Raw genomic sequence first — 24022 nt, forward strand, 5'->3', positions numbered from 1 at the left:
TAAGTCTTTATAAGAATAATCTTCACATGTAAGAAGGAAATGCTTAATGAAAGTTTGAGAAGGAAAAAGGTAATCCTTTACAAAGCAGTATTCCATAGCAGACCACATCTTCACTATCACACAAATGACAAAAAAAATTAGAAAATAGATAAATTCACTATGTTAAGAAAAAAAAAGCTGTGATTCTAGTAGCACAAAACATTGCCTCGAAGAGTCTCCCCCAAAAAGATATCTCCCATGCAAATATCAAAACCATATAAGAAAGCCTGAAAAATATAACAGAAATAACTTTGTCCTATGACATTCTGGTGATAATTATCAAGCAAGGGAAAAAACTGGGAGATATATACTTGCTAAAGATTCTTTTGTCATTTAAGAGTCTTCATTCTAGAGCACAAATGGAAGAAGGATTTCCCATAAAATAAGAGATGATCAAGATGATGCCTGTGAATAATATGGTAACAGATTGCATCAAACCCTAGTACAGTATAGTCTCCTAAATGAGATGAGAAATAATGACTCAAGATCATTCTGACTAACATACAGGAAAACTGAAGTAGATAAGGAATATCTACTGTTCGGATATACTAAGCAACTGGATGAACAACCCATAGAGCATAAAAATATCTTGAACAGTATATGTATCTTGAACAGACACTTAGATGATCAACGAACTGGACCCAGAATAGAACACAAAGAGAAGAGAAGACTAGATTTTCTGGGGGATGTAGTGCAGTTCTATTTTGAATGACATTATCTTCCCCCCTAAAACAAATAGACATCTTTTAAGATCAATATTCTTTTAGTAAAGCAAGCTTTTTGCCAAAGAATTAAACTCGCTGGTTACCTAAAGGTCACACAAGGAACACAGTGGAAATAAAGAGGCCACAGCATATTACCAACAAGGAGCTAACACAAAAAAAATGGAATAAAGGAGATCATCAGAGAGATTCATGACTGGAAATGGAGTCTAGTCAGTCATGAGGCAAAAGCAAGGGCTATATAAATGACAGTCCATTGGTATCTACAGAATGTCAAAAGATTTAAAGGAAAGATCCTAGGATGTTGCAAGGATTCCTACTGAAATACTTATGGAAGGTCATGGACAAGACTTACATAGGATGGAAAGATGGGGAAAGGTTATCATCTGCATCAATGGAGGGAGTACATCAATTAAATCACAAATATATCAAAGTATTTAATACATACTCCAGTTTAACAAGTTTTATTGGGTTTACACACTTTCTAAAACCTCCTTACTATATAACTATTTTTTATTTTGCCACTTTGCCTTTAAGGTTAAAAAAACATACTCAGTATTAACAAAACACTTTCCTAATGTTTACAAAGGAAAAAAACATTAAAAGTAAGCCAAAATATATCAGCTTATATCAAATAGTGCCATAAACAGTGTGTTCAAAAAATGTTCTTCAGTGAAAAGTGCTATGACAGCACTCTTGATCTTTCCTGCGCATATTCCAAAAGAAAATCTGAACTTTTAAACTCTATCAACTCAACTAGATCATATCTTAGTAAACAATATCAACAAGAAAAGACCCTTGTTCTGCACAAATTATGACTTAAAAGTATTATAAATGAATATAGTATTACTAATTCTCCCTAACTAAAAGAAAAATGAATATGAAGGTTCCCAGCAGTAACATGTTTTATTCATGACATCTCTGTTCATTCAGATCAAAGGAAACTGCATTACCTAGGTATTTTCAAAAACTCATTTAAAAAGAATTGAAAGCAATTTATCAACATTTACTGAAGGCCTTTTGTGTTCCGAGAACAGCACATGTACAGTGCTAAGTGAATTACAATGAAAAAAAAGACAGCAAACATGGACCTGGACTATTATAATTGCCATAACCCTAATCAAAGTCTTTGTTACAGAAAGTAAAGGTTAAAGAGTTGAAGAAAAATATCTTTAAAATATTAGAGGGTGAATCAGCATGATATGGTCATAGACTGGCTTCTCTCTATAATTAAAATTGACTTCTCAAGGCCTCAGAACATAGTATTATTTCCAAAAGTAACTGAGAAACCAGTAAGAGGAAAGAAAAGTGTCTGTTTTTATAAGAAGTTATTTAAATTTTTGGGTTTTGTACCAGGTAGTTTCAAAAGCACTGACAATCAAACAGCAAATCATTAATGAACAATAGGAACATCTCTCTTTTAGAAATATTCCCTTTGCCTCAATTCTAAAAGTGGTGTTAATTTTATATAAGATTTTTCCCCAAATCATTAAGGCCAATTATAAAAATATGCTTTAAAACTCTCTAGCACCAGTAAAAAAACAATTTTACTTTTTACATAAACTAATGTTATATATGGTCACCTAAAACATTTTAGCAGAAATTTAAAATTCTACTATCTCCTTGAATGAATCAAAAGTCACAGGGCTACTTTCCTAAACAATATTAAGTACTTTCTTAAAAAGATATAAGAAATAATCCCCACCCCTTCTTTTTTTCAAAGGGTTGTGATATTTGTGCCAAGGATGACTTAAGAGAACAATACTCTAAGGTCTTTGCCAGATCAAAGAAGGATGGAGTCCAAAAACTAATTCAAAAATGCTCTTATGCAAGCATAAATGCTGCTTCAAACTATCACACCTCAGCAGTAACCTGAGGTGGTTAAAGACTCCTCAAAAGCTGATTGGCTAAGGAGAACCAATATGTCTCAGACAAATTCTTTCCTGTTTAGAGTTTTCATATCCTCTTTTGAGCACGCAGTACTTCATCACAATCTTTAGATTGATAATCAGACTATCTGTGTGCGTGTGTGTATATATGTGTGTGTATACATGCATACATGTGCATGCATACATATACACACACACGTGTATGTGTACATATGTGTGGGTGGGTGTCACACACATCTACAGTCATATATACCATTATGGGGATCCCTGAAAGCTAACTGAAGAGGTCATAGTGAGGAAAGCTCTATGGAAATAAGCAGAGGGTCACCAGTACCAACACCATCCCCTCTGCATTTTCAAAATGACAAAGCAATTTAAAACAAGCCCATCCTAGCGACTTAACCGGAGGAGATTCTGAACACGAGGGAAAAGCGTGCATCTGCAATTTGGTCCTTGCACTGAGATTCTTAACTTTCCTGTGCTTCGTGGAACCTCTGAGGCACTTCCTGCCTAAAATAAAATGCAGTCTTCAAATGGAAATCAATTACATCCAAACAGTAACCAAAATAATTTTTAAAAAATCAAGGACTGAGGGTTAAATTAAGAAGCCCCGAAAATCTGACTGAGCATGAAAAGAAAGTTAGTTCTGACCATTGCGTCCCATCTGACCACACCACACACCCCCATCACGTCCCCGGCTGGAGATAACCTCCCCGACCCTCACCCGAACTCCCAACTTCACACGACTCTCGAGGTGGAGAGGCGAGCCGGGGGGGCCGGAAGGCCCCTTCCCGGATAAGGAAAAGCCTAACTTGGAGGGTTGTTTTTCGGTTCCCCCGCAACCCTGGACCGGCCTCCTCGTCCCCGACCCCGCTCCGCTCCCCTACCTTCGGGCAGCTCCACGGTGCGGGCGCGGCGCAGGGAGCGGGTCAGGCGGTTGAGCTGCTCCATCGCTCTCTCCATCCTCGGGGCGCCGCGCCCCGCTCCCTCCCCGCCGCCAGGGCCCAGCCTCGGAACCTAGCTCCCTACATCCCCGGCGAAGCCCATGGCGGTCCAGAGAGGCTAGGAGCTCCCAAGCACATCGACGGCCGCAGCTACCTCCTCCCCTCCGCCAGCGTCGGCTCCAGCTCGGCCTCGGGCTCCAGTTCTGGCTCGGGCTCCGGGGCTCCGGGGCCGGCTGTGGTTACTGACAACGGGAGGGAGGACCCGGCTGGGCCGGCGTCTCGCGCCGCTTCCTGCCTCTCTTCTTCCTGTGTTCGCACCGCCTTCTGGGAATTGTGGTTCTCTCCTGAGCTCCAGAGGCGAGCCCCGTCCATCGTCCCTGCCGTCCCACCCCCAAGAAGAGGCCGCTACTCAAAGTTCTCTCGTTTCCCCTCCGTTGCCCCCACCTTCTCCTAACTAGATTTTGGACAGGAATATGTTTAATGGATCGTTGCTGCCTCTTAGCAAAGTGCCTTCTAAGCTCTTGGCGTGAGTGTTGCGGTAAAGAGCCTGCGGGACGCCCTGCCCCCAGACCATAGCATCCCTGTGCGCTCTGCATTACACAATTAAAAAGCCTCGACTGTTAAAAAAAAAAAATCCTAATGGTAATTACCATTAACAATTAAATAAACACATTGATCATATGGAATACAAATTTTCCGTTTAAGCGTTTGAATAAAAATTCACAAACGAAATTAACAAGGTAAGTACAAACTATCCTTTTTTACTTCCTTCCCAGTCATCTTCAAGGTTTGCAAAGTCTTTTACATATCTGGTAGGGATGGGACCTGGACCCCAAAAAAGGAAAAGACCATGTCTTTGGGACCTGGACCCCCAAAAAAGGAAAAGACCATGTCTTTGGGACCTGGACCCCCAAAAAAGAAAAAAACCATGTCTTTGGGACCTGGACCCCAAAAAGGAAAAAAACCATGTCTTTGGGACCTGGACCCCAAAGCCCCTCAGCCCAGATCTCTGGCATTTGCCTGAGGCACCAGGCCCATCCCAGGCAATAATTCTTTTATTGTGGGCACACAATCCAGACAGTTCAAACCTGATGGAAACTTGTCTCTGATGAAAGGGGTTAGGTTCCATTTTCTTACATAAGTCAGCTTGGTAGACCCACACCATAATTTCTGGGGACAGTTTACTTAAGGTTTATGTTGTAGTTCCTGTTTCAGTCTCAATGTGCAGCATAAATCAGGTATTTATTTCTTACACATACCAAAGAAATATGCTTATTGACACAAAAGACAGAACCTGACAAAACAACTGAAAACTAGATTCAACAATTTAATTTATTAGTAGTAGTAATTCATATTCCCTTGAGATGCTCAAACCTCCTCAAAATATGAAATAGCCTGCAGGATTTCTGATTAGACATTTTCCATTTCACCTCAGCTCTGCACTGTCCAAACCTGAACAATGTGGTTTTTATGGTAAAATGAGTTAGATTTGGGCCAATCTTCTTGTTGGTAGTTTGTTGTTTTTTTTTTTTAACCAAGATTTCTGGAGTAATAGGAAGGACTTTCTCACAGTCAGTCAGGAGCAAACCAGTGGCACCCAGGAACTTCCAACCTCTCAAACTTTCTAGGTTGCCTGAAAATCTTAACATATCTCTCCAAGCATAGTTTGTCTAAAATCAAGAAAAAACAAACACAAAGAGGTAGTCCAAATCCAGATTCATGCTTATCTAGGCAGGATATATGCCACAGATGCCAAGCTAGTCTCCACCAAATCTTTATGGGAATCTGCTGCAAACAACACTTAACTTGACTAACAGCTGGAAGGGAAGAAAGACTTAGAAGAAGAACCCTCCCTTTTAAATATCCCTGATTTTCCAGTTCAACATCTCAAAGTACAAGTCCTTCAGCTCTGAGTCATGCATGGCTCCAAAGTTCCCACGTAGCTGTCCAGAATGAGGAAGAACTTTGAATGTCCTTCATGGGATGGCCCTATTTACACATGCATTAGCTTTTATGAAACCCTTATAGCAACCTTGTGAAGTAGGCTCTACAATTAACCCTATTTTAGAATAGTTTTTGAAGAGACTGAAGTTCAGAGAGGTAATGCTACCCATAGTTAGTCAGTGTAGGAGGCAAAATTTCAATTTAGTTCTTTATTCCAATTTCAGTTCTTTATCTTTTCTAACTTTGCTTCAAATCAAAATATATTTTCCTATAGAAACAATGTCGTAAATGGTATCTAATTTCCAAAGCTAGGCCATAAATATCTAGCCTTAAATATCTGAAGGGTGGTATTAAAAGTTTTAGCCTTACGTGTGGAACCTGGGAACAGATGGTTCAAGTATGGGACAGAGGAACACTAAAGTTTCCCCATCCTTCCTGGATACAGACAGCACTTGCTTTAAGCAATATTTCAGACAGTGGGTAACTCGGTGGGGCAGTAGATAGAGCACCAGCACAGGAGTCAGGAGGATCTGAGTTCAAATCTCACCTCAGACACTTGACACTCACTAGCTGTGTGACCTTAGGCAAGTCATTTAACCCCAAGTGCCTCATCCTGGGTCATCTCCAGTCATCCTGATGAATATCTGGTCACTGGATTCAGATGGCTCTGGAGGAGAAGTAAGGCTGCTGACCTGCACAGCCCTCCCTCACTCAAAACAAAGTCAAGTGCAAGTCATGTTGTTATTTCTCTGACAGCATGGTCTTCTTTGGCAACAAAGGATACACATACACATTTCAGATAGCTGTCATCTGTCTTTGACGTTCTTCCACCTACCTTCCCATTTATTTCCTAATAATGACCCTGTGTCCAGTTTCATTCATGTTGTCAGAAATCATTCACTGTGTTAATAATCATAGCTTAAACTTATACAACCAAAGCCCTTAACCTCTCTTAACATGACCACAAAAAGCAAGTTCAAAAGATTCTTTGGATCAACATCAGCTAAAAATGCAGCTCACAAGCTTCCCATTCAGTGTTCCATTTTACCAGGACAAACCAGGTCACAAATTTATTCAAAGCAAAAAGCATTACATTAAACAAAATAACAGTGTAAATAACAAGAAAGGACTCTCTCAGTATGCACAGGGACACAATTTCCTACACGTTCTAAGAGTAATCACTACTTGGTAGCTAAATGCACAGTGACTATGATGGGGAATTCGGATTAAGGAAAAACTAAAATCAAATCCTCCCTGAGGAATTTTATTAACTGTGTGACACTGGGCAAGTCATTTAGCCTCTGTTGTGCCTGCCTCCCAGAGCTGTTATGAGAATCAAATAAGATAACATGGAAAGCCCCTTCAAATCTTAAAGTGCTAAAGAAATGCTAGCAATAATTAGTAGTAGACAACCAGTAGTATCTCACTGAGTCATGTGAGGATCAAATGAGATAATGCTTATAAAGTACCTTCAAAACTTAAAGTGCCATTCTAATGATGATAAGGATAATGATGCCAATGGCAGAGGGAATACACCTAGTGTGATGATTAAAAAGGTTCCAGAGACATAGTTTCTGGGTAATTTAACCATTTTATTAATAAGACCAGCACATTATTAATAAAAGGTTGGTCATTTGGTTGTCTCTCTTAGACCAAAGACCTCTCATGGTGGTGGGCTCACAGTTAATGTGCCCTTGGAAAAGTAGATGTTCTTAAGGGGTGCCTGATCAACTCTGATTGGTTAACACAGTGAGAAGTGTGCTATCTTGGGGTAGCTCAAATCTAGGTCAAAGAGACATCAATTTCTGTATCACCTGGTTTGATAATAGAGAGAATCAACATTTTCCCAGATATCTCTCAGCAAACACAATTGACAGGAATACACCCATTAGCTCAAACTTAGAATATCTTTTACAATCTGATTAGATCTTGGCCTGAGTATATCTCTGAGAGATTTCCTATACTGGTTGATTTTTGGATGAGAAAGTAGAAAACATGGGAAAAACCTTGGTCCTAATATAATAATTAGTTATTAAATATAAGAGAGAAATATTTATTTCTCACACTAGAGAACTCAGAATCACAGAATTTGAGTAGCCATGGGTCAGGGATCTACCCTGGCACTTTTTCTCAGGCTTGTAAAGTAATGTGTATTTACCTAAGGCAGAGCCACACCAACAGGCTGTAATTTCTCTGAGTGGCTAAAAAAAATTTCTACAAATGCAAGTCAAATCGAGTCAACCAATTCCACTGGCTTCCTATTGACTCTAGGATCAAATATAAACTCCTCTGTTTAGCTGTTAAAGCCTAATACACCCTAACCCCAACCTATCATTCCAGATTTTCTTGAACATTACTCTTCCTATACTCTTTGAACCAGTCAAACTGGCCTCTCTTTCTTCCTCATACACAGCAGACTCTAATCTCCCATCCTAAGACTTTACGTTGGCTTTCCCCCTTGACTGAAAAGCACCCTCCCTTATTTCCTCCTCATAGAGCTCCTCTCTTCCTTTAAGATGCAGCTCAAGCACCAACTTCTTCATAAAGCCTTTTCCAATTCCTCCCCAACTACTAATATTCTCCTTCCCAGCTGACCTAATTTAACTATATTTTTGCATTTATTTACTTTATATTTATACTACCTATATATATGCATATGTCTGTATGTATTTAAAAATGTACTTCTTGTCTCCCTTTTGAGAATGTAAAGTCCATACGAAAAGGTGCCAGGCCTAGAGGCCTGTGGGCTACCCGAGTCTTCTTACCTCACCTCTCGAGGTCTTCGGCTGGCCAAGCCGGATGCTCGTATGAGAGAAAGGATGTTCCAGAGTCGAACAAGGGTTGAGCTTTATTCAGGGTTCTGGTTACAAGTGCAGGGGAATTCTTCCTTAGGAGGGAGCGAAGAATCTCCCAAGGAGGCAAAGATCTTACAATAAGAGATTGGAAATAGAAGTGTAAGTGGGGAGAGAGGGGGAGGGGAGAGAGGAAAGAGGAAAAACGGAGCCTTGTGTCCTCACACGTGGCCCCTCCGCCCAAGAGAACTTTCAGGCTTTCCTGACCCTACTTAAGCTCTCCCGTCGTGTAGTTTGCACGTCAATACCGAGCCTGTTAGGTAACAACAGGTGTGCTCCAATCCGGGACAATCTCGAGGGCGGGGAGAGCTCTCTCCCATCACGTTTCTCATGGGAAGAGGCGGAAATACACGAGATAGCTCGGTTCACCTCAATTCCCAGTCGTTTCCTGGGGGGCCTCGTGAGAACTCTAAGATTTAGAAGTTCCCACCTTTACCCGCCCGAGACTGTCCACATGGAATTGAGCTTCCAACCCCAGCAAAAAGGGATTGTTTCATTCTTTGCACTTGTATCTTCAGTGCCCCACCTAGCACATTACCTGGCACATGGTAGATTTTTAATAAATACCTATTGATTTCTTTATCAATCCATAGCTAGCTTCCCTCACCAGCTTCAGCTCTTTTTGAGCTTGAGCATTTCTCACCCAATTTTTATAGAAACTGTGCCATACTCATGTTTATCTTTCAGTACATGGCCTTGCTTCTATCTTCTGCATATTCCTTTTTCAAATCTCAGCTCATGGATGAGTTCCTTGTGTATCAATATCAGTCTTTTTAGATAGATCCTTTTTCTCATTCCTTATCTTCCCTTTTTCCCCTTCTTCCTTTTGTTTTGTATCTTGAGATCTTCATTCTTGAATATCTCCTATGCCTTCTGGGATTAATTCCCTTGAAGCATTTTTGTCCATGGGAATCTTACTTATCTTTCTTCTGAATGCACTAAAATCTACTTTCCCAAAGTCTAGGGAGCTGCATGTTCTGTTTTAATCTCCTCTATTATTAACTCAATGAAGCTTCTGAGGCTGAGATGCAGCAAAGCATGGATCAGTTCTCTGCTGCTTGTGCTAATTTTGGCCTAACAATGAACACCAAGAAAACACAGGTTCTCCACCAGTCAGCACCACACCAACAATACATCAGTTACAATAGAAATTTTGAATGCTGTGGGTAAGTTCACTTACCTTGGCACTCTAGTTTCTGGGGATGTCCACATCGATGATGAGATTGATACATGCATTGTCAGAGCTAGCTCACTGTTTGTGAAACTTTGAAGGAAACTGTGGAAGAGAAGAGGTATTAGACTGACTACCAAAGAGAAGATCTACAGAGCCATTGTGCTGACATCATTATTGTGTGCCTCTGAAACCTAGACCATATACCAACCATTCCAGGAAACTGAATCACTTCCATTTGAATTGTCTTAGGAAGATGTTAAAAATCACCTGGCAAGATAAGATATCAGATGCTAAGGTCCTTTCTATAGCCAAGCTGCCAAGCATTCAAACTCTGTTGCAGAGAGTACAACTCCAATGCATGTTCAAATACTTAGCCCTGGTCTCATCAAAGGTTTCATTCCACCAAGCTTCAGTGATATTTATGAAGTCAGATTTGCTGCTTTGAATTAAGACTTCTAGCTCCTCCTTTTTATTGCCTAAATTTTCAGCCACTTGAACCTATGCATTTTACTACCCTCTTGGGTCTCATCTCCCATAAATTGCTAATTGTCTGTTCTTCTTCATCCTTTGAAACTAATCCCTATGGTCTTTAACTTTGTGAATATACAAAGGCAATCTCCTCTCTTCCACCCCTCCCCTTTTTTTTAAATCTTAAAGCCCTTTTGGTTGTAATTTCAAGACACCTGGCAAATACATTCTTCGACTGGTACAGAATGAGTGTATTCTGTCTCTGGCCAGGAGTCTGTCCAACCATATCCTGTAAGCCATGATGCACTTCTCCAATTCTCATTCATAGACACTATGTTCTTAGTCCAATGTTTATTTCTAAAATTAATTGTTCACTTCAATATCCATTTCCTTCAGTGGCCAGGAAAACAAATATACCCTGTTTCCTTCAGTTTCTTGCCCAAGAATCACAATCATTAACCACACTTTTTTTTTTTTTAGGATTTGCACCCACATAAATAATCAAAAGTTGATAGTTGAAATTGATTTTGATAAGTCTTGAGAAGTTCCCTCTTATGTCTTGATATTTACCTCTAGGAAGACAGCAGAACTCTTTATTGTTGTCATCAAGTTGACAAAAAGCTACCCTTAGCAGGGAATCACCAATCACTTTTGTCCTCTTCTTTTGCCTTTTAGTGGATAATCTCTTACCTGATAGCTTCTGTCACTCTATTATAATATTCTTGGTAGGAAAAGCAGCTTCCAGCTCTTTCTTCAGAAAGAACTTCACATTTGCTTTTAAGTTCTAATTGCACATCTCTTCTTTCCCTTCCTGTTTCTTCTCTAGTTAGCATTCTTCCAAACTCCATCATCTTAACAAAAGTTATCTTTACTCCTCCATCTCAAACCCCTTTTTACTTCTTTGCATTGAAGACTTGCATCTGTATTCCTTAGGAGTGCTTCATTCTTTCTAACAACTTGAAATATAGAGAGATATTCTTTAAATCCCTTCACTTTGTCCTCTAAGAAGGAGATCAGCCTATACGTGGAAGACAGATAAGATAACAAGACTCTTGCTGAAATACAAGCATCACATACTCAGTGAACAGTCAAATAATTGTTGAGATTTACAGCCCTGTTTCTTGAAACGACCCAGCAGTAGATGTTTACTCTCAACCCTAACCAGCTGGTTAAAACTTTTTACAGCCAATTATCACTTCCTTAATAACTCAGCTACCTCATTTAAATTCTTTCATTTCAAAAGTTCCATAGCCATAGTCATACTTACCTCCCCTTCAGTCTTGATTTAATCTGCAGCCTATTTCATCGATTTACCCAAGTACAATTTCTCTATCATTTTGCTTAACCTCTTAATGTCACACTAACCTTTCCATGCTTGCCTTTCCTAGTCTCTTAATGCAAACTAGCTTTTCCTTATCCTTTCTGATTCTAACTCCTGTGGTTCTCCTCCTTAATCCTCTATGATCCTCCTTAATCTTCCTAAACTCTTTACTCCTGGTTTGTCCTTGATCCGGCCACTCTTAAAAGTTGGAGTAGGATCTAGACTGGAGTCTGGGCCTGCAAATCTTTTTTTTCCCCAAATTTTCCTCAATTTCCTCAATTTCTCCAAAATTTTGCAAAAATTTTTCCTTGCCAAATTCAATTTCTTTCATCAAGATGACCTACATTATTTTCTCCTTCTTACTTGCTTTACTTCCCCTCTTCTTCAATACAACCTTCTGTGGGGCCATCTAGTCCTCCTGATCTGTATCTTGTCAGATACCCAGAAGGCTCTGGAAGAGAAAGCCAGGCTACTGACCTTGCACAGCACTCCCTCACTTAAACCCAGTTCACTTGCAAGTCATGGCATTGGCTTCCTGATGTCATGGTCATCTTCAAGAATGAAAGACAAGCAACAACAGCAACCTTCTCTATCAGAAGAAACTTCTACTCTCTCAGTTCCATATAACTTCCTTTTCTCCAGCTTGAAGCATCTTCTACAAGTCCTCTCAGTAGCAGAGTCCCTCTACAAGCAACTTCTGCCCTCACTTGACCGACTTTTAAAGGTCATAGCATCAACCAGATATGTATCCTCTCTCCATTCCATGGTTTTTACTTCCTTTTCTGATTTGCTAAAAGATTGATAATCTAACCACCTTTCTGTACTTAGGTCTGTGAAAGAACAACTCCCTTGCTTTTTTAATGAAGACTTAGGGAGATTTGGGATTCTAAGGTGCAGTACATGGAAATATGGAGCACACTTTAACATAAGTAAACTAGCTTTATTGAAGGGATATACTTATAAGATAAAGCATCAGGGAAGATGGTGGAAAAAGGATAATTCCAGGTGGAACTAGGTGATCCTGTGGGGCCCTGGAGATAATGGGCATTCTTAACCAGTAAAGTGGTGTGTTTATATAGGTTTGCTCTTGTTCTAATTCTAGCAGGATTAGGCGTTGGGGTAAGGTAGTGAGGATGTTGAACCTGGAGACTGGTGCTGATTCATGCTGGGTTCTGGGGGAGAGAGGTTCTCCTGGTAAATATGTAGCTCATTGATATTCACATTTACATAAGGCAGGAAGAAGGGCACAATTTCTTACAACTTCACATAATGGTTGCACCTCAATTTTTTGAAAAAAAAATTTGGCATAAAATCTACAATTATGCTGTGAAATACAGTAATTTATTCTAGAAGGAATAGGGAACCACTGAAGTTTCTTGGGTTAGAGATATCAAGTCTTGTTCTTTAGGAATATTAATTTGTCAGCTGTATTGTCAGGAGGAAGATTAGAAAGGGTAAAGATGAGATGCACAGAGACTGAGAAAAATGATTATTAATAACCAATGATTTGGGGAGATCCAGAGTTCCCCCTTTTTTGAAAATCCTCATTTTCTTCTTTAAAGCCCAACCTTTGAAGGATATGACTGACCTCTGCCAAATATTTACCTCATCTAGACAATCTTATCTAGGTGAATTCCTGCCCATTGTATTCCATTCAAGCAAGTTTGGGTAGAGGTAAATCATTTGTCTAGATTGCAGAAGACTGGGGGTGGTCTAGGTTAGAGAGAGTCTTGGTGCAAGAGTGACACGATGTCACTCTTCCAGCCTTTGGAGTGAGCCCATTTTTTTTTTTGTAAAGTCCACCTCTCATTAATTCTTAACCCATCAGAATTGATTGCTACCCTCAGGAATACCCACTCTTCCAAGGGCATGTAAATTATGAGTCCACTGCCCTGAAAAGTCTTTGGCATTCAAGAGTGCCACTGACCTCTTTGATTAATAAAATGCTAGCATTTTAAATAAAATTATTAGTTACCTAGAAATTATGTCTCTTCAACTTTTTAAACTTTTTAAAAAATTGGTCGTATAACCAATTAGCAGGCTATTTCAGGAGTCAAGAGGAGAAGAGATTAGAACCTTAAGTAGGGCGACATGTAAGCCTCAGCAGACTAGTAGCTTCCCACCTGGTAAACAAAAACTCTTCAAGGGAAGCCAAAATTCTCTGAGTCATCTGGTTAAAGTAAAGTCTAATGTAATGGAAAAGTCCCCTTTCCTGACAGTGAGGAGTTTGAATATCAACTAACCATCAATTTCCTAAAAGTTCCACCCTCCCACCAACACGAATTCACACCCGTCCAGGCTCCCTGCTCCCTTTTTCTAACATCAGGTCCTGATTGACCTGGATCAGAACCCTATAAAGCTCACCAGACTTTTTGAGTTTGGGGTAACCAGTTCTACCTAGGGACCCTCGCAGATCCTAATCTATCCTCCCTGACCATCCCCTTCTTATGGTGAATATTTCCCCTCAATAAAACTGGCTTGCCTTTCTTCCTCTCTACTTTGGAACGCCAAATCTTAATAAAACTGTACAGAAATCTGAAGTTCATGTGAGTAGAGAAAAACAATGGTAAGAGAGGAGTTATATAGATAGAATCAAAAGAATGTGGCAACTGATTGGATACAGGTGGTAAAGTCAAAAATGATTCCTAGCTTTCAAAACTGTATGGTAGTATCCTTGAAAAAAAAAAAGAGAGAAGTCTGGAGAAGTAGGTGTTTTGTTTGGTTTTGTTTTGTCTTGTTTAGGATGAGAAGAAAAACAATCAATTCTGTTTTGGATGTAGGATCATAATGACTTTTTGATAACTATAGAACCTGTTGGTCAAGGTGTCCAGTAGGCAGTTGATAATTTTGCAAAGGTGGGGAAATAGGCATATAGAGTTAGTGGTTACTGAGGGTTGCTTTATCATCTTTTTAAAAAATAATATGCATCTAATTTTTTTTGAAGAATTTGTTATCTTGAGATATCAAGATATCTTGAGAACTGATTCCTTAATGCTCCCAATATTATGTTGCCTGCCATAAAGAACTCTTCATATAATTGGTTTGATTCATCTTTAAAAAAAGTCTTTGCTACTTCATCATGTTAAAATTCAAATGGATCTGATCCATTTGATTTCAACATCTTTTAAAGAATGGGTTGTTTCATCATGAAAACAAGATTATTCTTAAGTAATATTGATGTGATATTATCTGGATTTTTTTAGCTTGAGTTGTGACCATATTGACTACTCATACAAATCACTTGAAAAAAATTTTTAACTTCATTTTAACAAACAAGAGTATGAGCTATCAGATAATCCTCAGAGACCTCAATTTTTGTCCTCTTTTGTATTTCTTCTTTACCTTCCCTTCCTGTCATATAAACCATTAGACTATTGGCCAGTTTCTTTTCTCCATTCGAATTTCTGAAGCAGTGCATATTAATTTTAAGTGGTGATTTACATGTGATGTATTGAATACTTTAAATTAGAAAATGGAAAGAACACTGAAATGTGAGTCAAGAAAACTGATTTTTAGTCCTGGCTATACCACCAACTGGCTATGTCATTTAGTGTCATTGTGCCTCAGTCTCCTAATTATTTATGATACAGAGCCTTATCTAGTACCTCACTGCTGCTCAACAGTTCTTGAATTTGTGAGACAGTAATTTCCAATCCCCTTAGTCACAGTTACTATTTCAAACCTTTACTTTTTTCCTCAAGTCCCCATTTATACCTCCACCCTCCCCACACTCTCATAGCAGATGACCTCACCTCCTACTTCTTTGAAAAAAAAATAGATCCAGACTGAGTTCTGTCAGCTCTTCTCCTATATTCCTCAAAGTTTTTTTAAAGTATCTTCATACATTTCTTCTCTTCAGATCAGTCTCAAAATCATCCCTCCTTAGAAAGCCATCATCAAATTATTACTTTTGCCCTTGATTTGGTTGTCTATTTTCCATTAAGACCTTGCAGAGCCATCAACTAAAAGTAAACAAAAAACCCCAATTAAGTCAACAAATTAATAATCCTCCCAAGAACACAAAAAATAGAAATTCTAAAGACTGAAGAAAAGAAATAAAATTGAAATGCTAAAACATCATCAAGATGGTAAATAAGACAAAGCAACAGACCCTGAGAAATAGGCCTGGGGTTTGGGCCTTTTCTTTTGGCCTTTTCTATTTTATTGGTGCAAAGAGTGGAGTCTCCAGGTCAGGAATTCAAGTCATGGGGAACCAGCAGTCCAGTAGAGAAACCCTAGGGAGCAAGAGTCAGGAAACTAGCCCAGCAGGGCTTTGGACTTGAACTTGAAGGGGTTAATGCCTTACAGGAAATGAGCTAAGCTAAGAGCCTAATACTCCTTTGCTCCCTAGAGATTGAGGGGAAGGGGGATAATAATACTATTAGACATTAGGGGAAATATTTGTGTGTTTGTTTTTCCTAAGTCTTTGAAATGAATATTCCTTTGAAAGAACTAGTTTGGTGTTAAATAGGTAAATAGAACTGAAGTGCTAGTCAGTTATTGTTCAGTCCTTTTTCAGTCATGTTCTGCTCATCGTGACACCATTTGGGGTTTTCTTGGCAAAGGTGCTGGAGTGCTTTGCCATTTCCTTCTCCAGCTCATTTTACAGATGAGCAAACTGAGGCAAACAGGGTTAAGTGGCTTGCCCAGGGTCACAGACCCTGTCAGAGTTAGAACTTGAACTCGGGTCCTCCTGATTCTAGGGTTGGCACTCCATCCATTGTGCCACCAAGCTGCCCCAAAGTCCTATTCAACTGTCCCTAAAAGTGACTTCAATCAGGGGAGGCTTAAGTTTTTGGCAAAAAAAAATCCTTAATGCTTTGAGGGCATCAGAGAATTGGGGATAAAGGAGATGTGGTGGAAAGAGGATTAGAGTAGGGGAATGTAACAGGTCTGGCCCTCAGAGAAAATTAAAAATGGAGCCAAAAAGTCTATGTTATACAACTATTATCAGACCCAGAAGGAATCTTAACATACTTTAGCCCACTATTTAGTCATCTAGTACAATGAGATTTGCCAATTATATTTTGTGGAACTAATATAATTCTTCTTTCTTTTCATGTGTCTATTTCCGTCTCTGCCCCTCCATCTGACTTCAAATTTATATCTAGATAGTTTCTCGTTTGGGATTATGATAAGTCAGTTGTACTGTTACCATTAGTGGGAATGATTTGCTAAAAAAAAAACCCATAAAATCTTAATCCTGTGCTTATCCTATACTGGTTCTGAATATACAAGGTTCTTATAAGTAATTCTGGCAAGTAATTCTTTATTCCAGGTGCTTTTCATTTGACTTTTCTTAAAAGGTAAAGTATAGCTTGAATACTTGTTTGTAGATGGAAAATCTTTAACCATTATTTGAGTTGGACAGGAATATAAAACTATATAATACATTTAAAATTGTGCCATATCTATATTTAAGTATAACTTCAATTTTAGCTGTCATTCAATTTGACCAAGAAGTTACATGATACGGTGGATAGAGAGTCAACTTGGAAGACCTGGGCTCAAGTTCCACCCCTGATATAAACTGTTTCTGTGACCCTGGGCAAGTCACTTAAATTATCAATAGCTCTCAAAGACTATAAACTGCAGATATGGTGCTGACCTTTATGAGTCGAGCGAGTTTTCCCATATTGTAGTTCCTTATAGTTTATAACAATGAAATTACAGATCTAACTCCTATCCCTATGTCCTTATAAAACTGAACTAAACTTTTTTTTTATGTTGCGAACTCTGAGTAGTGGTGTTCTGTGGTCTATTGTGTCATCTCATCTTGCTACATCCAAAGACACACAAATACTTTCATGAAAACATACCTACTTTTTTGTATGTATCTGTACAGAAAACATATATTATGCAAAAGGCAAAGTATTTAATCGTTGACAATTAGTTGGCACAGTGTATCGATAGAGTGCTGGGCCAGGAGGAACATCTTCCTGAGTTCAAATGCAGACTCACTAGCTTTATTCCCCTAAGTGACGTAACCTTATTTGCCTCAGTTCCTCATCTATAAAATGAGCTGGAGAATGAAATGACAAACCATTCCAGTATTTTTACCAAGAAAACCCCAAGAAATCAAGAAAATTAGTGAACAATACAAGAAATCCTATCCTGGGCCATCTCCAGTCATCATGACTTTTATCTTGGCACTGGATATATGACTCTGGAAGAGAGAATGAGGCTGAGGATTTTGTGCAGCTCTGTCGCATTCTAATTCAATTTACATACAAGTAAAGATGTAAGTGATATCTGGTCCTCTTTGAAAATAAAAGATGAGCAACACAGGTCAACAACATATAAATCTATCACAAATATTTCTTAGGTTGTATAAAAGAATCTTTAATAAAAAATTATAGAAATACAAAGCACTTTATGATTCAGAGACAGACACTATATTGCTTCTTCTAAGCCTAGCTGAGTATTTCTGGGCTACATCTATACGGACTTTCCTAAGAAAAGGGATGTGAGGAAGAGGAAAAAGGGGGAAAAGATAGAGAAGGAGAGAGAGAAGGATGGGGGCAGGGAAGAAGAAGGGAGAAATAAGAGACAATAACAGGCACAAAGACAGGAAGAAGGACAGGGAAAGGAAAAAAAGAGAAAACTTCTGTTAAAAAGCCAGGTCTTTTGATCATAATGTATAATGTTTGTAGCATAGCTAATATTTTATTTAAGATTTTTGCATCCATATTCTTTAATGAAATTGGTCTATAATTTTCTTTCTCTGTTTTTACTCTTCCTGGTTTAGATATCAGTATCATATTTGCTTCAAAAAAGGAGTTTGGTAGGATCCTTTCTTTGCCTATTATTCTAAAAAATTTATGTAATATTGAAATTAGTTGATCTTTAAATGCTTGATAGAATTCACTTGTAAATTCATCTAGTCTTGTTGTTTTTTCCTTAGGAATCTCATTTATGACCAGTTCAATTTCTTTGTCTAAAATAGTCCTGTTTAGATATTCTATTTCAGAGGTGGGGAACCTGCAAACTTAAGGCCACATGTAGCCTTCTAGATCCTCAAGTGTGACTCTTGGACTGTGTACAAATTTCAAATCCCTTTGATAAAAGGATTTGCTCTGCAAAATTTGGACTCAGCCAAAGGTCTGCACCTGAGAACCCAAAAGGCCACATGTGGCCTCGAGGCCACAGGTTCCTATTTCTTCCTGCTAATCTAGGCAATTTATATTTTTATGACTATTCTTTCATTTCACTTAAATTGTCAAATTTACTGACATATAATTTGGCAAAATAGCTTTATAATTGCTTTAATTTCATCTTCATTATTGATATAGTCACCCTTTTAATTTTTAGTACTGTGATTTGGTTTTCTTTTTCTTTTTAATCAAATTAAGCAAAGGTTTATCTATTTTATTGTTTTTTCCATAAAAACAACTAGTTTTATTTATTAATTCAATTTTTATACTCAGTTTTATTTATTTCATTTTTAATTATTAGGATTTCCAATTTAGCATTTAAGTGGAGATTTTTAGTTTGTTTTTTCTAGTTTTTTAAATTGTATACTCAATTCATTGGTTTGCTCTTTCTCTATTTTATTGATATAAGCATTTAGAGATATAAAATTTCCTTCTGATTACTGCCTTTGCTGTATCCCAAAGATTTTGATATGTTGTTTCCTTATTTTCATTGTCTTTAATGAAATTATTGATTATTTCTATGATTTACTCTTTAACTCATTCATTCTCTGAGATTAGGATATTCAATCTCCAATTAGTTCTTAGTCTATGTTTCCATTGTCGCCTATTAAATTTATTTTTTATTGTATTGTAATCTAAAAAGTATTCTTTTAATATCTCTGCTTTTAACTATACGATTTTTACTTCTTAGTATATGGTCAATCTTTGTAAAGAGACCATGAACTGCTGAGAAAAAGGTATATTCCTTTCTATTCCCATTAATTCTCTCCAGATATCTATCAAATCTAGCTTATCTAAAATTCTACTCACTTCCTTGATTTCTTTCTTGTTTATTTTTTGGTCAGATTTATATAGTTCTGAGAGGAGAAGATTAAAGTCCCCCACTGTTATAGTACTACTATTATTTCCACTTACAATTAATTTATTTTTTATTTTAAAAATTTAGATGCTATGGTATTTGGTTCATATAGAATCAGTATTGATTTTGCTTCATTGTCTATGGTACCTTTTATCAAAATGTAGTTACTCTGTTTAATTCTTTTAATTAAATCTATTTTAGTCTTAATTTTGAGATTACGATTGATACCCCTGCCTTTTTTTTTTTGCATCAGCTGAAGCATAATAAATCTACATTAATCCTCTATTTTAACTCTTCATGTAATTCTCTTTCTTAAATGTATTTCTTGTAAACAAAATTTTGTTGGATTCTGAATTTTAATCCATTCTCCTACTTGTTTCTGTTTTATGGGTGAGTTCATCCCATTCACATTCAAAGTTTTAATTACTATTTGTGAATTTCCCTCCATCTTATTTTTACTCACTATTATCCATCTTAGCCTCTCTTTTTTACCCTATCCCTATTACTTTATCCTCTCCACTTAACCTCCTATTCCTTATTCTACACATCTCTCTAAAAGTCCCTCCCTTATCCTGTACCCTAGTCCTTTTATTTCTTTATAAGTTTAGAAGACTTTTTTTATAATAAAGTCTGAGTTTTTTTCCACACTTTTGGTATATTTCCCCTCTTCACATGCCATGAGAACTGAGATCCCTCAATAACATCCAGACTGTTTTACCTGTAGAACAGATCTCCTCTCTATATAGTTGATGCTACTACATTCCTGCAGTTAATTTTTTCTTCTTTGTTTTATTCAGTGCCTTTCCCACTTCTACAAGCACATTGGTATGAAGTTATTTGAGTTCAAATGTAGTGTTTCTACTATCCTTGTTGATTAAAAGAGTTAATTATAAAGAATCTGTCTGTATCTTTTCCATCATTCATTTGTTGTCTTCCTTCCATTTTTACCATTAGACACTCTCAAGATGACTTTGTTTATTTTAATCTTTGGTCAAATTTTCTTTAAACTGTTTTTCCCTCCACATGTTTTGATTATTCATAAAAAATAACTCAATAGTAACAAGGAGGAAATTGAAGACAATTTTCTTTTTCCTTTACAATTCAGAGAGGTCCCTTGGACACGGAAAAGTACTTTGACCCTGGGCCAGCCTAGATATAATGTAGGCATCCAGGGGCATGTTAACTAATAGGAATCTTCATGGCCATTCTGGATACTCTACATTTCAAATAAAAGTGATGAAATTAAATTTAAATAAAATAAAATTATGAAGTCATTATTTTCGGTGTCATCCTGGAATATATCTTTGCATTAGCCTTCTTAGTTTTACAGATTGTTGTTGTGGGAAGGGATCATAATATAACAGTAGGAGCATGTGACCTTACCTCAATTTCTCCTTTGGTTTAAAGAAAGGAATCATCCTAAGCATTTCCCAACAATCTTATTGATGAACTTTTTAAAAAGTTCATTAAAGCTAACCATCATAAATCTTAGAAAAAATCACTTATCAATTTATTCCAAATGATTATCATTCTATTTTGTTGCCCAAAATATAAAACCACAATTTTATTTTAGTGCCTTTATAAATTTGCATTAGAAACTCTAGACAATAAAAAGATTTTCACGTTTTACAAATGAGAGTAGATAGTGAATTGCTGATCTTACTCCTTCTCTCCCACCCTCATCTTACCCACACCTTTTTTTTACGATGGTATGCTTAGATTTTCAGTGACTATAAGATCGTAGATTTAGAGATGTGATAGACATCCAATGCCAAATAGTCTAACCCCTCATTATACATATATGAAAACTGGGGTTCATACAGATTAAATGACTTGCCTAAGGTAAAACAGGCAATAAATGTTACAGGCAGGATTTGAACCCAAGCCTTTTTGATTCTTTGGCCAATACTCTTTCCACTATGCTATATCACATAGTGCAGTGGTGCAATGATATTACCATGTTCTTGTTCATACTGAAGACATTCTCCTCTGAAGTGTAAATCCACAGAAAATTTTCTTCAGTAGGTTCATAAGTATACCTGTCAGTCCATCAATGATCATTTATTAAGTGCCAACTATATGCGTGACACTGTACTACATGCTGGGGATATGAAGAACATGAAAAGAGAGTCAGTCCCTGCTCTCAAAGAGCTTAAAGTCTAATGCATTATTCTTTCCTTGCCTGAATTACTTTTCCCACCTTGTTCCTTTCATCTCCACCCATCAAAATTTACTTAAAAATCTCCATGAACTGAAAATGTTCTCCCTGACTACTGAACACTTCTAGAAATTTGTTTGTTTCTTTCAGGAACTTAGTACACATTGTCTTGTATTGAAATTGTTGTTTTTGTTTTACATGACTCATCTGGTACTACTGGATGGCAAACTAATGGAAGGTCTTCATCTAGATGACTTCTAAGATTCCTTCTTTCTCTAAATCCTGGGATCCTATGATTGTGTCTTATACAGTACCTGGTACAGGCTCATGCTAAACAAACAGTTGTGGAGTGAATGAATCTTAAATAAAGCTTTTAGATAATATTGCATATATTTAGAGGACACAGTTCATGTTAGAGAAAGGATTTACTCTTAAAGTCACAGATGCTACATACTTTTTCAATATAAGAGGTTTTTATTGTTCTTCAAAATCTTACAATAAATGTTTATTTATGGTCTATTACTTTTTTGGAACTGATCTAAGCATGTGGTGTCTTTTGTAGTTTCTCCTTAGATGCTGTGTGCTTGAATGAGCTTCAGGCAGACATGTAGCAAGATGAGAAACAGGTTTTTCCCTTGTTGAATCATAAAATATATAGATGCCTATTAGCTGAATTTAGGTGTTCTTTATTAGGAACAATTGTATATGTATTTAGTATAAAGCCTAATACAACAATACATCATTCCTGAGAAGGCAAGGGCTCAATAACACACTGGTACAGCTAATCCGTTAAGTATGTTCCTTGCATTCAGGTTACCTCTGTGCATATCCCAAGGGAACTATGGCAAGGAGCTAGATAGAATTGTGGTCAAAGGCATATTATTTTAATAATCCTCAAAGTATCCTCTATCTGGATACAGAAGCAAACCCCTCTGCAAACCACATGTGTGTATGCCAGTGTGTGTAGAGGTGTCATCTGTTAAGCTTCTATGTTACGTCTAAACCACATTTTTCTCAGATAGCCAACACATTCTCCATTTTGGTGAACATTAAGTGGTATCATTTTACTCTTCTGTAAAAAGAGGTTACATTAGATGATCACTGTAGCCCCATTCAGCTCTAAATCTATGATCATATGAACCACTAATTTACCAATTCAATCCAATTAAGTATCTGCTATGTGCAAGGTACCATACTAGGTGCTAGAGATAACAAAAACATTCCCTTCTCTTAAAGAACTTACTAGCTACTAGAAAGATACAACATGTATTCAGATAAGTAAAATTGAGGTAATTTGAGGAAGGAGAATGGGTTAGAAATTGAAGAAATTGGGGAAGGCTTCACAGTGGGGATGGCATCTGAGCTGAACCTTGAATGGAGATAAATATTTTAAAAGCCTGAGGTGGAAAAGACAGTGCACTCTAGGCATGGGGTACAGTCATCTCTCTGAAGACATGTAAATGAAAGACAGAATGCTGAATTTAGGAAACAAGTAGGTCAATTTCACCAAAATGTAAAGTGAATGAAAGAAAACAATAAGAAATTTTGGAAAGATAGCATAGAGTCAAATTATACATAGTTTTAAATGCCAAAATGAATTTATACTCTAGAGGCAACAGAGGAGTGATGTCATCATACAAATATTTTAGGAAAATCATATTAGCATGGGTGTGAAGGAGGAGCTAAAGAAGGGAGCTAATGGAAGCTGAATGACCAATTAGGCATCTATTACAATAGTATAGAAAGAGAAGTAATGAGAACCTCAATTAATGTAAAGGCTTTGGGAGTGGACAGAACAGTATAGATGTCAGAAATGTGGGTGGTAGAATCAACATGATTTGGCAACTGGGTATGTAGGATGAGGAAAAGGTAAGGGTCAAAGTGTCAAAGATGAGTTGCCAGTCTGGGAGGATGGCAGTACCTTTCAAGAAAAATAGCAATGTTTAGAGGGGAAATAAGTTTAGGAGAGAAGAAAATAGGTTCTACTTTGGACAGTCAGAGTTTGAGTTGCTGATGATCCAGGTAGGGACTCTAGCAGGCAGTTGACCATACAGGGGAAAGAGATCAGTGCTGGTTTTGTAAATACTGGAGTCATTTATGTAGACTTGATAACTGAACCCAAAGAAGCTATTGAGGCTAGAATAAACAGAGACTGTAAAGAGAAAAGAGAAAATGACCCAGGATGAAGTTTTTGGGGACATTCATATTTAAGGGGGGGGAGATGGTTGATAATACCACAAAAAAGGTACGAGTCATCAGACGGAGAGTAAGCATCAAAGGCAGACTTTGTGAACTTTGTGAGCCCTCTAGTTCCAGAGACAGTTCTCTTCTCGTTATTCCATTGTGCCTTTCTATATCGTTATCTTATATTTGTCTATTGCCATAGTGGATGTTGTTTCATCATCCACATTCTTATTTTGAAAACTTCACAGTTATAGAATTCAGGATTTGCCTTTTATCTCTAAAATAAGTTTTATGTCCTTTCTTTTATAGGTAAA

At 37.5% G+C, this 24022-nt stretch overlaps 1 protein-coding gene across 2 annotated transcripts in view; it reads right to left on the reverse strand.

Moving 5' to 3' along the window:
• Positions 1 to 3888, reverse strand: part of HACE1 (HECT domain and ankyrin repeat containing E3 ubiquitin protein ligase 1) — a 99336-nt gene extending 95448 nt beyond the window's left edge. The window contains exon 1 of one of the 2 annotated variants that reach the window (XM_072642937.1): positions 3538 to 3888. In XM_072642937.1, the coding sequence (XP_072499038.1) occupies positions 3538 to 3613 (76 nt within the window). In that variant the 5' untranslated portion in view covers positions 3614 to 3888. The remainder of the gene's footprint in view (positions 1 to 3537) is intronic. The other variant, XM_072642938.1, reaches the window with a different exon arrangement.
• Positions 3889 to 24022: the final 20134 nt, after the last annotated feature.

This window comes from Notamacropus eugenii, chromosome 2 (assembly GCF_028372415.1).
Source record: "Notamacropus eugenii isolate mMacEug1 chromosome 2, mMacEug1.pri_v2, whole genome shotgun sequence".
Taxonomy (NCBI): Eukaryota; Metazoa; Chordata; class Mammalia; order Diprotodontia; family Macropodidae; genus Notamacropus; species Notamacropus eugenii.